Below are 13,202 nucleotides of genomic sequence, written 5' to 3' on the forward strand. Positions count from 1 at the left end.
AGATGTGGTGTAAAAGGATGCAATGAATAAGGCGGTGAGTTGGAGTTTACCCAAAAAAGGAGGAATTGGGAACCCAATAATCAAGCGTTTCATTGTCGCCTTTTCTAGAAAATCTCCAAATCACTGATGACGTGGATCCCACTCACCCTTTTAAATTAAATCCACAATATCTCCTAAACCTACAAAATCAATTTTTAATTTTTTTTTTTTTTTTTTTTTTTTTATAAATAATAATTTCTTTAGTCTTAGAATTGTGCGGAAGGAAAGGATTTTCCACAGGCTGTATTTGACTAATGCAAATTACTCAAATTACCCAAATTCCCTTTTATTGACTTTCTAGATTTCAAATTTTGTTGCACGTTATCCCTTTAACAACTCCGGGGTATTTTTGGAAACAAATATCAGCTTATTTATTTATTTATTTATTTAAAATTGGTAAGTATTTATTTGGAAGGGAATAAACTCCCCATGGATGGTAAAATCCATGATCTTATTTGTAAGTTTCTTATTTTTAAATATTATATTAATTTTATATTATTTTTAAATAAAATTAGTGGTTTAGAAAATACATGTGAACACAGTCGTACGTGTGGTTGGTGTGGAGGAGTGAGGGGTGACGTGGAAATTAAATAAAAAAAATAATTAGGTACGGAAATAGTTGATATTTATTTTATATATAATTAAATGGTTGGCAATAGAGGGGGGGGGGGGGGGGGAGGGTCACGTGACATGGAGCAGAGGTGGGCCCAGGGAGTCCCCTCCCAACAACCCACTGGCGGATGGGTGATTTTGTCGTGGGGAATTCATTCTCCCAAAAATATCAGGCAAGTGGCCGACACCCTCATCCAACCCTTCCACGTCACACACTTCACACTCCCATATTATAATATTTTTTTAATTATTTAATCACGTTATTCTCACTAAATTAATAAAATATTTCATTTTTTAAAATTGTTAATAATTTAATTAAAAAATACCCTTATTACCGTTAGTTTTGATACAGTTAATACCTTGTTTAAAAAATCCTCTATAAATTTCACTAATATTCTCGAGCATCTTAAGTGATCAAAAAAATGTCTATGAACTTTCACACCTTTTAGAGGGATGCATTCATTTAGCCTTAAATTTAAAAATTATTTTTTTCCTATTAATTTATTTAGCCTTACATTTAATAATCCTATTTTAAAAAAAGAAGTGTTTAAAATATTTTATTTTAAAAATAAAAATATTATTAAATAATAAGGCAATATTTGGAAATAAAAAAATTGGAACATTCGAGAAGTGGTGGGACCACAAGTAGCACCGGTAATGAAGAAAATGGATGGGAACGGGGTACGTGGAAAGGTCAGCCACAGCCAACCAAAGAGAGGCCGCGGTTCGTCTTACCTGTCGCCCACGTTTCCACGTCCCGTAATAACCACGCCTCCTTTGACCAATCTTGTGTGAGCCGTTAAAACGGCGAACCGCGTTCCCCATTCTCCGTTACGCCCGTCCGTTTCCTTCCATCAATTTGCCTCTATCCACCAATTTATTTATTTTTTATATGTATTAATGTTTTAATAATAATAATAATAATAAGTCAAATTATATTTTGAATTTATATTAAATAATTGTTTTTAATTATCTTCCTATGTTTTCCACTGGCAACACTTTAGTGGGATCGTATTTTAAAATTCATATTGACTTTTAATAAATCCTCATTTCGGCATTAAAAATTAAATAATAATAATAATAATTAGATTGAAAAAAATATATAAATAAAATAATAAAAAAAACTATTTTTTAAAATGAAAAATAATATTTAACCTTCCTAATTTATTCTACCAAGTTCCTATATTTGATATCTTATAGTAATATCAACCTGTAAAAAATATATATATATATTTAATTGAATTTGTTGAATCGGTTTTTGTAAGAAAACCCGAGTTGAAAGCCCAAATTTACCCTAATTTTTTAATGGTTTGAACTGATTCTAGTTGTTATAGGTTCGTGGAGGAGAGATCTTCAACACTTTTAAAGATTGTTGAAGATTATTTAGACGAGTAGTGCCATACAAAACTCAATAAATTCGCATTATTCATGCTCCATTGAATTCGCCTCAAGGTGTTGCACGAGTTAGAGGAGGGACCGCGAGCAACAGAAGTGGCATGGGTTAATTTACTCTTAGTCAACCTGTCACAAGTGGCATAGGTTCACGATAGTACCTTGAGAGTTGGTTGAACTTTAGAACGTAGGAGCCTCATGAAAACTTATGACCGAGTTGCACCTCGAAGGCATAGATACAGGTCTAAAACGATGATGATGAGAGATTAACAAAAACGATAATTCATAATATATGAGAATTCAAGAGAATTTTCGAGAGCTACAAGTCCAGATAGGACCGAGAATTAAGAACTTGAACTATCTTTCGCTAAACTACCCTAAATTGAACCATAGGAAGAGCAAAGTGGGGATTCAAAATGGGCTTTTCTTGAATAATTGAATTGGGCTTTGACAAGAAAATGAGAGCCCAAATATGCTGTTTTAATTTGTAAAATAATTTAAGCTTAATTACAAATTTTAATTTTGTGAATTATTATATATATTTTTTAAAATGTTATACAATACACAAATAATTAAGGGTTTATTAGATAAATATACTACCTATTTAAAATTAAAATTTAAATAAAGTAAAGTCTAATTTTATTTTAAACAAATAATGGATAACTTCATTCTCAAATATTTAAAATTCTAGAGGGCAAAGTAAATACAATAAAATATTTTTTAAAAATTAAGAAAAAGAAAAAGGAAAAGAATAGCCAACCGTGCAAGTCACGGGAGCATTTCATCTTTATTGACTTGTAAAAAAAATTAAAACTGGAAAAGAATAGTAAAAGCCTATCTAACATGAAAGTATGTAGAAGAGATATGATTAGTTGTCACTTATTCCTACACTGAGTTATATGTTATTTAAGCCGTGGTATTTGTACGTTCATTTCTTCAATTCTTCAAACGGTTTTCAATGTATTTTCTTGTTCACGTTTTTTGAACCTTTTTCTCATAACGTGACTCAAGGCCTGCACATACACCAACGTTGTTCGCGACGTCTGGATTTCTCAAGGCTAACTTGTTCGCTTGGTTAGAACAAGTGTTGCACAATCGCTGTCTTGAGTTGAATAATTGCATTTCCTCACAATTACGGGTCGAGTTTGAATATTCGTTTAAGCCAATTAGACCAAATTTATTCGAGTCCTTTCAGCTGCCTATTCTGATTTTGATGGCTTCCTAAATGATATTGACAATTTTTGCATTTGTTTCTTTAATAAAAGTTGAGTCATCTTCATATTTATTATCGATAGAAAATTTGTTAATGTTTCTTGGGACCAATACTCATAATACATTCCTATATTATTTGAGAGATAGATCGAATCAAGGTCGATGTACATCCCAACTCGGTAGTAAAGAATGATACTCTGATATCGTGTTAGTAATCACTGATCTCACAATGGTATGATATTGTCCACTTTGAGCATAAGCTCTCGTGTCTTTGCTTTGGACTTTCCCAAAATGCCTCATACCAATAGAGAAAGTATTCCTTGATTATAAACCTATGATTATTCTTTAAACTACCTGATGTGAGACTTTCATCCAATACCTCTCCTTAATCGAGGCTCGACTTCTTTTCTTTTAGAGTCTTAGTCATGTTTTACTATGCCTTCAAAGCTCACAATACTTTTGTTCGACATTTGAGGATTCTATTAACAAGTTTATGGCATGACTCTGATACCATGTTAAGAATGATGCTCCGATACCATGTTAGATGAACACAACTATCTCCATTGGTATGAGATCTTTTGGGGAAGCCCAAAGCAAGTCTCTCAAAGTGGACAATATCATGCCATTGTGGAGAGTCGTGTTCATCTAACAGCTTGAACCTAAGCTTGATCGACCCACGTTGAAAAGTCTCGCCCTCTCGAGGTCCATGTGATCCCAATCTAGCCTGATTCGATTCTCTTTCGTCCCAATCCTACTAGGAATCAATGAAACCAACCGTCTTCTCCTGCCAGCGTTTAAGTTCAATGAATCTTATTCAAATAAACACATTTTTTTTTTCAAAACAAACCTTCTTGGAATTGACTGATTATTGATACAATAAATAAAAATAAAAATAAAAATAAAAACTCGAGCAAGAAGGGTCTGGATCGGGTCAGGCTTACCCGGATCCGCAACCAGAAGGCTCCAATATCAGTTCATCAGTCCGCATGATCGGAGCGATCGAGTTCTTTCAGGGACAGCCAAACTGTAATCTCCGCCGTAAATCTCTACTTCCGACGAGAATCGGCGGCCGAATCGTCGGTTAATGACTTCAGATTGTGGCTCCGGCTTCTCCTCTCCTTACCGTCCGATTCAACGCAAGTAGGTTCTAAGTTCAGATCCAGATCCAAATTTCTGTCCAATTTCTGATCTGGAATTCTCTTTGTTCTAATTTCAACTCCATCGCCTTCTTTCTCGCTCGCCTTCGCCGTCTTCGCTCTTTTCCCCATCAACAAGCTTCTCGCACCATCGATCTTCTCTATGTATTTCGTCGCCGCGTGTAATCGCTTCAAAATGGCGAAGAACTCCTCCACCTCTTCATCCGACGTCATCTCCCTCTCATTTCCTCTCTCCGCCACCGTCTCCTTCTGGTTCCCGGCAGCGGCGGCGGCATCGTAATCGGCGTGTTCTCCCCGCTCCCGCTTTCTTTTCCCTCTATCCGTACGACTCGATGGAAACAACTCAAACGGCATCGTTTGTTAGACAATTTTCGCGATTAACAGCATTTTCTCAACAAAATTTATAATACGCAGCGGAATCAAAACTATTTCGAAAAAAAATAATAATAAATAAAATATTTTCGGCGAAATTCGGAATTTTAACAAATTTACATATTAAATAAATAAATCAATATTTATTTATTTTCTTCTGACTAGAATAGCACCAGCCACTGAATTTCCTTTTTGAAATATTATTTTAAAAATAATTTATTATGACTTTACAACATATTATTATAATTGGTTAATTAAATTGTAATTTAATGGAAATTTTAAAATTATTTTATTTTATTTTATTAAGAGGAATAGAATTGATGGGTTGCGGTCAAAGATATATTAATTGAATATTGAGAATTAAAAAATAGTTAAATCTTTTTCGAGTAAAGGTGGGGAAACATTCTTTTTTAAATTAATTTATTTAAAATAAAATATGATTCTTGTTGAGAAGATGACGTGTCCTTGCGTTTTTTTAGTGACGTCAGCTGTGGAAATCACAAACGTAACGTATGGGAATTTTAGGCTCAACAAAGGAAAACGACAAAAAAGATTAGTCAAAAGGAGGAAAAAAAGTGTAAATTATAGAAAAATATTCAAAATTTAGTTTTCTTTTTCTTTTTCTCTTTATTTATATTATATTTTATATATATATAAATAATTTAATTGTGCTCGTAAAAATTAGAAAAGGCCATGTAGTCGACATTTTCAGTTAATTGTAGCATGACTTAAATTCTCGAGTTACAAATGAGCTTCAAATTTAAGTGAATTAACGGATAATTTATTTTTCCTCAGTTAAAATAGCTAAATTTTAGACGAATTCAAGTCACAAATGAATTCCAATAAGATAGACAATAACATAGTCAACTTTGAACAATTTAATAAATTTCTAAAAATTTAGTCTGATAAAATTATTTTTTTAACAGTGAAATTATTAAAGGCCGATCAAATTGGACCGTAAAACCAATCCAACCCGATTAGTCGGTCAACTTTTTGCCACAATTGATTGGCTTCGGTTTTCAATTTTATTGGACGACCAAACAAGGTCATTTCCACTTTTGAGCCTCTTCTTCTATTTCAAACCATAAAGTCTACCCACGTTGCCTCCACCTCCCGTCCTCGTTCCATCCTCCTTGTCAACTTTCACTTTTCATGGTTGACGTAACTTGTCTGCACCCTTCTACATTCTACGTTAACGTCACTTCCTGCCCAGCTATCTCTCACCATCTCGTTAGCTCTCCCATTTCATTTCTGTCACCGTTCATGTCCTCCTCTTTCTCTCCAAATATTTATAAACGCTTTCCTTAATCGATACATTGAATATATGAGTTAAAGACAGCATACATTCAATTGGAAAATAAAGATGTGAAATTGATGTTAAATGCTTCATAAAAAATTGGTCAAAATAATGATACTAAAGGCGAATCGGCGCTAGGCAATGTGGAGGGTAGGGTCAATATGGTCAACAATAATTTTTCTACACGTGGTCTTTGGGGGCATTTTTGGAATTTCCTTCGCATTTCCTCCCCAACTATCGTTTTCTTTTCTATTCTCAAATCGGTACTCTTCATGGGACCCAGCGGTAGCCATCTTTCTATTTAAAATTCAATTTTTTCCTTTTTTTTTTTAAATAATAATAAATAAACTCTTTTTTTGTTCGGTTTATTTTATTTTGTCCACAAATTTTTAAAATATATAGTTTAATTAAACCATTTAATTTGAAATACTCTTTCTTACCCATATATTTTATTTATTTTTTTTAATTTAATTTAATTTTTATTACACAGTTGTAATTAATAAAAAAAAGGTTTAAATATATATTTGAAATTTTAAAATAAAATTTTATTAAAGAATAATATATATGTAATTGCATGAGAATTAGTCATTAATTTATAATTAAATTTTAATGAAAATTTAAATATAACAATAGTCAATTGTATGAAATTGTTTCTATAATATCATATTAAAAAATGGCACCATAAATTTTAATTCTTTTTTTTTTTTTTTTTTTTTTTTACTTTTTAAAGGCTATAAATTTAAATTTTTTAGGAATGAATTGTATATATGCAAGTATTTTAATATTAAATTTAAAAAATCAATTACCTCATAATTTATATTTAATTAATTAGTTATAATATCAATTAAATGTGAGAAATTTTAGTGGATGAATTCATAGCCATTCACTCTCTCTCGGCCCGTTTGCGAGTATTTTGGGCCAAGGAATAGACCACTCGGCCTCGGTTTTAAGAGAAGGTTTTAGAAAGCGAGGGCAGAGAGAGATTTTTGAAAAGAAGGTTTTAGAAAGCGAGGGCAGGGAGAGATTTTTGAAAAGAAGGTTTTAGAAAGCGAGGGCAGAGAGAGATTTTTGAAAGAGACGTTATATAAGCAAGCAAGAGAGAAATAACAATAGCTTACAGTATATAACTTTGGGTAGGGAGAAGTTGACAACTAGTCGTATCCCCCTATAGTACATTCTGAGACATTTCATGTCTGACAGGTCTAGACATTATATTTATGAAATGTCATACTTCCTATAAATATAAAAGGAAAACACTAGAATATGAAAAGACATAAAGGGTTGGGCTTGTCATGGGCATGCGGCCATGGGCAACACGCCTTAGACGAGCATGACCGTGACATCTTACTTATAAGAAAGGGAAAGTAGCACGCATGAATATAACTAGCTCACTCAAACCAACTCGTATTGCATATACAACATTAATACAAATAACTTCCAGCTTCACTGCAAGCTATTACTAAACTTAACCCAGATAGATTCTACCTATCTTCACTCCAAGCTATTACCAAACTTAACTCAGATAGATTCTACTCATCTAAACTAATAAGTAGGGTATAGTAATCAGTTCAGTCAAAACTATTTATAACTGTTCTACTTATTCTTATAGTTCACTACTTATTCTTATAGTTCAACTTTCTAGAGTTGATTTGTCGGTTCTCATGAAAATACTTACTACCCGTACTTGCTTGTGGCTCAATGTTGTAAAGGCTTACTTTTGGTTTTTTACCACGAGCATCTAAGTCTAACTAAGTCTCTTATGTTCAACTTGGGCTCTAGTTTGAAAGCTTATTCAACGACCAATCGACTGTTTGATGTACAGTCAACATAGAGCCCTAGGAGCTTGCACTCATACCCAAACGCCATAAAACTATATGCTTGGTATAGGATCGGTGAATTTTAATATTTGAAAATAAGTCAAATTTTGAAATGTATTTTAAAGCCAACGAACCAAGAAAATAAATTTATGATAAGATAATGTTAGGAGGAGAGAATTTGATTTTTTTTTTTTTTTTTTTTTTTTTTTTTTTTTTGTTAAATGTGATATGATATTTTAAATTATGAAAAAAAAAAAGAGATTGAAAAAGGGGTGAAAGCCACCAAATCCCCAAATTCAAATAAATTCTCTGATCCGGGGAATTTGCGGCGGATCGACTAGAGAGTCTAACAATAATCCGATGGCCATAACATTAAATTCGTTCATACCATCACCAAACCATCCATTTTTAAGCAAATTCCACTCTCCATCAGTTGTTTCCGGTAAACTTTGACCGATTCTCAGAACAATTGCAGGCGCATTCGACTGTGAAAGAAAACTCAAGAACATCATGAAGATTCCCGTCAGATTATGAAGCCTTTTCCGATTCGATTTCTTTATTTTCTGTATATTTTAATGGAGAATGCCTCGATTCATGAGATTTTGGTGTTTCTTCCATAGAGATTTTGGTGTTTTTTTGATCTGGCTGTATCTGTTCTGTTATCTCGACGATCGAACAATGTCGAGCGTGGATTGGCGGTGGTTGTTTACTCTCTTTCGATTTTGAAGAACAGGGAAGAAGTTGAAGACGGTGGTTGAGCAGTAGATTTTATGTCGGCTTTGTTCATATTGGCAGTCATTAGGGCTCTGCTGCAGCTCTGGTTTTCTTCTTCTGTTTCCTTCTCACTCTGCTGGTTCTGGCAGAGGTTGATTCTTGTGCAACAATCGTTTTCAATGCTTTTCAGATTCAAAAGGCAAGACTAATTTCCAGTTTCGTTCACTCGTTTCTTCGATTTCTAATGTTCTTGATGATTCTGGTTGATGTTCTTTTTGTTTTGCAGGACTTGTTCTGGAGTAAAATTATCGTGGACTTCTCGTATAAAGCAATTTCTTCTTCGTTTCTCCTCCTTACACTTCCGCTGTTTTGATTCTCAGAAATCTTCCATCGTTTCCGTTTGATTATTCATAAATTATTCTGTTCTTGTTCTTCGTGTTCTTCTTAATCTGTCGTACTACTCTCTGATGCCGCATCCTAATCAGAGAACTGTTAGCGACAGAAAGTTCAAACAGTCGACGAATTTCTCTGGAGATCCGAAAATGAGGAGAAAAGTTCGTATAATCTGTTATGATCCTGATGCAACGGACGCGTCTTCAAGCGAAGATGAAGGAGAAGTATACGGAAGATTAAGAAGAAGATTGAACAAAAAAAACCGAATCATACACGAAATCGACCTGCCTACGCCGATGAACTCTCCCGAATCTAAGAGTTCTAAGAACAGCAACAATGGAAACAACAACCCTAAGTCTCGAAGATTATCGTCTTCGAAATACAAAGGTGTGAGACAGAGACCTTGGGGGAAATGGGCGGCGGAGATTCGAGATCCGTTCAAAAGAAGCCGTGTTTGGCTAGGAACTTACGACACTGCTGAAGAAGCTTATCAAGCCTATGAATCGAAGCGGTTGCAGTTTGAAGCTACGGCAGCGGAAATGGCTACTGGCAACGGCACTGTGTCAGAGCAGACTGATTCTTCGGTGAGCACGATGGAGACCACCATGTCACACACATCTCCGCCGTCTGTTCTCGAATGGAACGATTCAACTTCTCAAAGCCGAGAGGGAGATTCAATCAAAGAAAAAACAGACACAAATATGAACTATCTTCAAGAAGCGGATCTGGGGAATGAATTTGGTTGGAGTCTGGCTGATGGAATCGGGATGTTCTTGGACGATTTTGCAAGTCTAGACAACACCCAATTTTTTGCGTTTGCCGATGCTGATGATGAACCTTGCTTCCTTCCAAATTTCGATTGTGATCATATATGGAATGCTGAGATTTCTAGTTGGCTTGATGAACCGATCAACATAACTTGTTCATAATTTTTTGCAGCTTAGGATTTTTCTCCATTTTTTTGAAGTTTTGATTCATTGAGAATGCAGTTTCTAGAGAGAAAATGAGATAGGGTTTAGGGTTTAGGGTTTTTTTTTTGTGAATCTATTTCGATTTATAAACGATTATTATTCTTGGATTCTTTACTTATGAATCGTCAAATCGAAACTACAAGCCAGATGGTTACAGTCGAAATTATTGAAGGCTTTTTTCTTCGATTCAAAGAAATCCTCTGTCTCGGAAACTCTTGATCGAATCATCAAGCATTTGTTCGAGCGTCTTGAAAGCGGGGAATCCCAGGTTAGATATCTTTCTGGTGTCCATATTGTGAGGGTTGCTATCTCCTTTCTGATCGTTGTTGCATCTGTATGCATGCACACGAAGTGTTCGATGAAATGTCTAGGAGAAAAATTGAGAGATTTTTGTCGAGATTTTCAAGACTCACTTGGTTTCAAATGGGTAGGATGGATACTTGATTCTGAGCATTGCGATGATCTCTGACCAGTGAGCTACTGTGCTTGAACATATGATCCTGCCTGATGCTTTTGGATGTTCCATTGCTAGTATGTGCGCTGCTACCACGTCGTCTATGTGCACGAACCCCAACGTGCAGTTTGGATATTCGCCGCTTTCACCTGATGGAACAACCACTCCGTTTTAAGAGAACTGAAAGAAATTTAGTGTAACCCGACTTTTCCTTTTGAGATTCTCCCAAGGTTTTTAAAACTCCAAGCCCATTATAGTTATGGACATATATGGTTCTTTTTTAGTTTTCCCTTTAGAGTTTTTTTTCGAGGTTTTTAAAACTCTAAGTCCATTATGGACAAGTGGGATTTCAGAATCCACCCGGGCCCTAATGGGATCCACCCCTTAGGGGGCCCTAATGGGATCTCAGAATCCACCCACCCCTTAGGGGACCCCGGTGGGATCTCATAATCCACCCACCCCTTAGGGGACCCCGGTGGGATCTCATAATCCACCCACCCCCTTAGGGGACCCCAGTGGGATCTGGGGATCTCATAATCCACCCACCCCCTTAGGGGACCCAGTGGGATTTCAGAATCCACCCACCCCTTAGGGGACCCCAGTGGGATTTCAGAATCCACCCACCCCCTTAGGGGACCCCAGTGGGATTTCAGAATCCACCCACCCCCTTAGGGGACCCCAGTGGGATTTCAGAATCCACCCACCCCCTTAGGGGACCCCAGTGGGATCTCAGAATCCACCCACCCCCTTAGGGGACCCCAGTGGGATCTCAGAATCCACCCACCCCCTTAGGGGACCCCAGTGGGATCTCAGAATCCACCCACCCCCTTAGGGGACCCCAGTGGGATCTCAGAATCCACCCACCCCCTTAGGGGACCCCAGTGGGATCTCAGAATCCACCCACCCCCTTAGGGGACCCCAGTGGGATCTCAGAATCCACCCACCCCCTTAGGGGACCCCAGTGGGATCTCAGAATCCACCCACCCCCTTCGGAGCCCGGAGTCCACCCACCCCCTTAGGGGACCTAGTGCAATCTCAGAATCCACCCACCCCCTTCGGAGCCCGGAGTCCTCACTGGCATAGCCTGATTTGATACCATTAGTAACATGTCAAACCTACTACTAGTAGATGTTGTCCTCCTCGAGCTTTCCCTCGAGGTTTTTAAAACGTGTTTGTTAGGGAGAGGTTTCCGCACCTTTATAGAGAATGCTTCGTTCTCCTCCCCAATCGATGTGAGATCTCACGAAGAAAATGAGGAAGATTCTTGCAAACCTTTGATGATGGCGAGTAGGAGATGCTGGGTACTGGTTGGTTTTGGTGTAAGCAAAGGACCAATAACAAAAGATGGGTTCACCACAACTAGATCCATTCCATGTTCTTCTGCCAAACGCCAAGCCTCTTTCTCTGCCAAAGTCTTAGCAAATGCATACCAAAGCTGCCAAAAAAACACCCAAATGAAGAAATCAAAACAAGTCTCGTCAATCCGATCTGAGCCACCGAAAGAGGAGTTCCTTCTTACATTATGGCTCTTGCAATACTCGGGATCGGACCAATGCGATTCATTGAGAGGACAGAGTTGCTGGATGTCATAACGATATCTAATTGCAGAGCAGGACGAGGTGAGCACTACTCGTTTCACGCTGTTCGCTTTTAGACATGAATTTAGTACGTTCTTCGTACCATTTATACATGGATCAATCAGAGTTGCCTGCATAATATTGCGAGAACGTTAATTATACGCACATACGCAACGAGTTTGGGCATATCCCATTAGGATCTTGCCTTGATGTTGTTATTGTAGGGAACAATGACAGGTGAAGCAGTGTGGAAGACCCCATCAACTCCTTGAATGGCCTCATCAAAGCTACCTTCTTCAAGCAAGTCAGCTTTGACTATCTTCAGCCTCTCCTTAGCTCCATCGAACTCCCACAGAAACCCGACACTTCGTTCGTCTCCTGTTCATGAAAATGACAAGTAAAACATCTATATCAATGGTAACTCCTGTGAATCAAGCTGTCGATATGCAGGTATTATAGATTTTGACGACAGGGGAGATATGGTTGTGGTTCGTAACCTGGGTTTCTAACGGTGGTGCGAACGTGGTGACCGTTCTCGAGCAATGCCTTGACCAAGTTGGAGGCTATGAAGCCAGTGCCGCCGGTCACACAGTACTCTGGCATCTCCGGCTTGTGAATGGCTGTGTGGAAGGGAAGAGTTTATAGAGTGGCCAGACATGAGGATTGCTCATGCATGGTGCGCTTTCAGCTATTATATTGCTGAGCTCCAATTACAAGAGTGGAAGATGAGTCATCCACTTTGGAAGGTTGGACTTTTCTAATATAAACATAAATCGTGCTCGGGTTTCAAAGACTGACTCGAACAACTTTTATTAACCATTCGAACTAACCCAATTGTCTTTGTATGATCAAATAAAACAGTGTTCATCGTCTGATAAAGTTGTTTTCGTTGACAAAATTGACATCCCGAACAACTAAGTTAGGTTCAAAATGTCTCCTTCTGTTCTAATCCATAAATTAAATTAGAAACATTTTATTGGAGAATTTTAATATTAATTTATTTAATGTTACCAAATTTAATATTTTATTTTATGCCTAATCAATTAACTAATTATATAAAAAAGTCAAATATTTTTTGTTTCTTGTAATATTTAAATGTCAACTTAGTTTCCAACAAGTCGTTGTAGTATAGTGGTAAGTATTCCCGCCTGTCACGCGGGTGACCCGGGTTCGATCCCCGGCAACGGCGAATTAT

General features: G+C 36.8%; 3 protein-coding genes and 1 non-coding gene across 4 annotated transcripts; 2 read left to right on the forward strand and 2 right to left on the reverse strand.

The window, feature by feature from the left end:
* Positions 1–3,426: 3,426 nt before the first annotated feature.
* NIMIN-2 (NIM1-interacting 2) lies at positions 3,427–4,815 on the reverse strand. Its single transcript, XM_087126786.1, has 2 exons — positions 4,197–4,815; positions 3,427–4,039 (listed from the first exon to the last, which is right to left on the reverse strand). The coding sequence occupies exon 1, from the start codon at positions 4,764–4,766 to the stop codon at positions 4,302–4,304; it is 465 nt and encodes a 154-aa protein (XP_086982912.1). The 5' UTR covers positions 4,767–4,815; the 3' UTR covers positions 3,427–4,039; positions 4,197–4,301.
* Positions 4,816–8,156: 3,341 nt separating this feature from the next.
* Positions 8,157–10,090, forward strand: LOC111802662 (ethylene-responsive transcription factor ERF118). Its single transcript, XM_087127222.1, has 2 exons — positions 8,157–8,811; positions 8,899–10,090. The coding sequence occupies exon 2, from the start codon at positions 9,080–9,082 to the stop codon at positions 9,932–9,934; it is 855 nt and encodes a 284-aa protein (XP_086983348.1). The 5' UTR covers positions 8,157–8,811; positions 8,899–9,079; the 3' UTR covers positions 9,935–10,090.
* LOC111802660 (tetraketide alpha-pyrone reductase 2) lies at positions 10,059–12,663 on the reverse strand. The gene is made up of 6 exons (XM_023687102.2): positions 12,505–12,663; positions 12,213–12,385; positions 11,950–12,138; positions 11,703–11,865; positions 10,390–10,579; positions 10,059–10,308 (listed from the first exon to the last, which is right to left on the reverse strand). Exons 1-6 carry the CDS (start codon positions 12,608–12,610, stop codon positions 10,164–10,166), a joined length of 966 nt encoding a protein of 321 aa, XP_023542870.1. The 5' UTR covers positions 12,611–12,663; the 3' UTR covers positions 10,059–10,163.
* Positions 12,664–13,124: 461 nt separating this feature from the next.
* TRNAD-GUC (transfer RNA aspartic acid (anticodon GUC)) lies at positions 13,125–13,196 on the forward strand. Its single transcript has one exon. It is a non-coding gene; the product is annotated as a tRNA-Asp (tRNA).
* Positions 13,197–13,202: the final 6 nt, after the last annotated feature.

Source organism: Cucurbita pepo, chromosome 9 (genome assembly GCF_057944985.1).
Source record: "Cucurbita pepo subsp. pepo isolate OVF chromosome 9, ASM5794498v1, whole genome shotgun sequence".
Taxonomy (NCBI): Eukaryota; Viridiplantae; Streptophyta; class Magnoliopsida; order Cucurbitales; family Cucurbitaceae; genus Cucurbita; species Cucurbita pepo.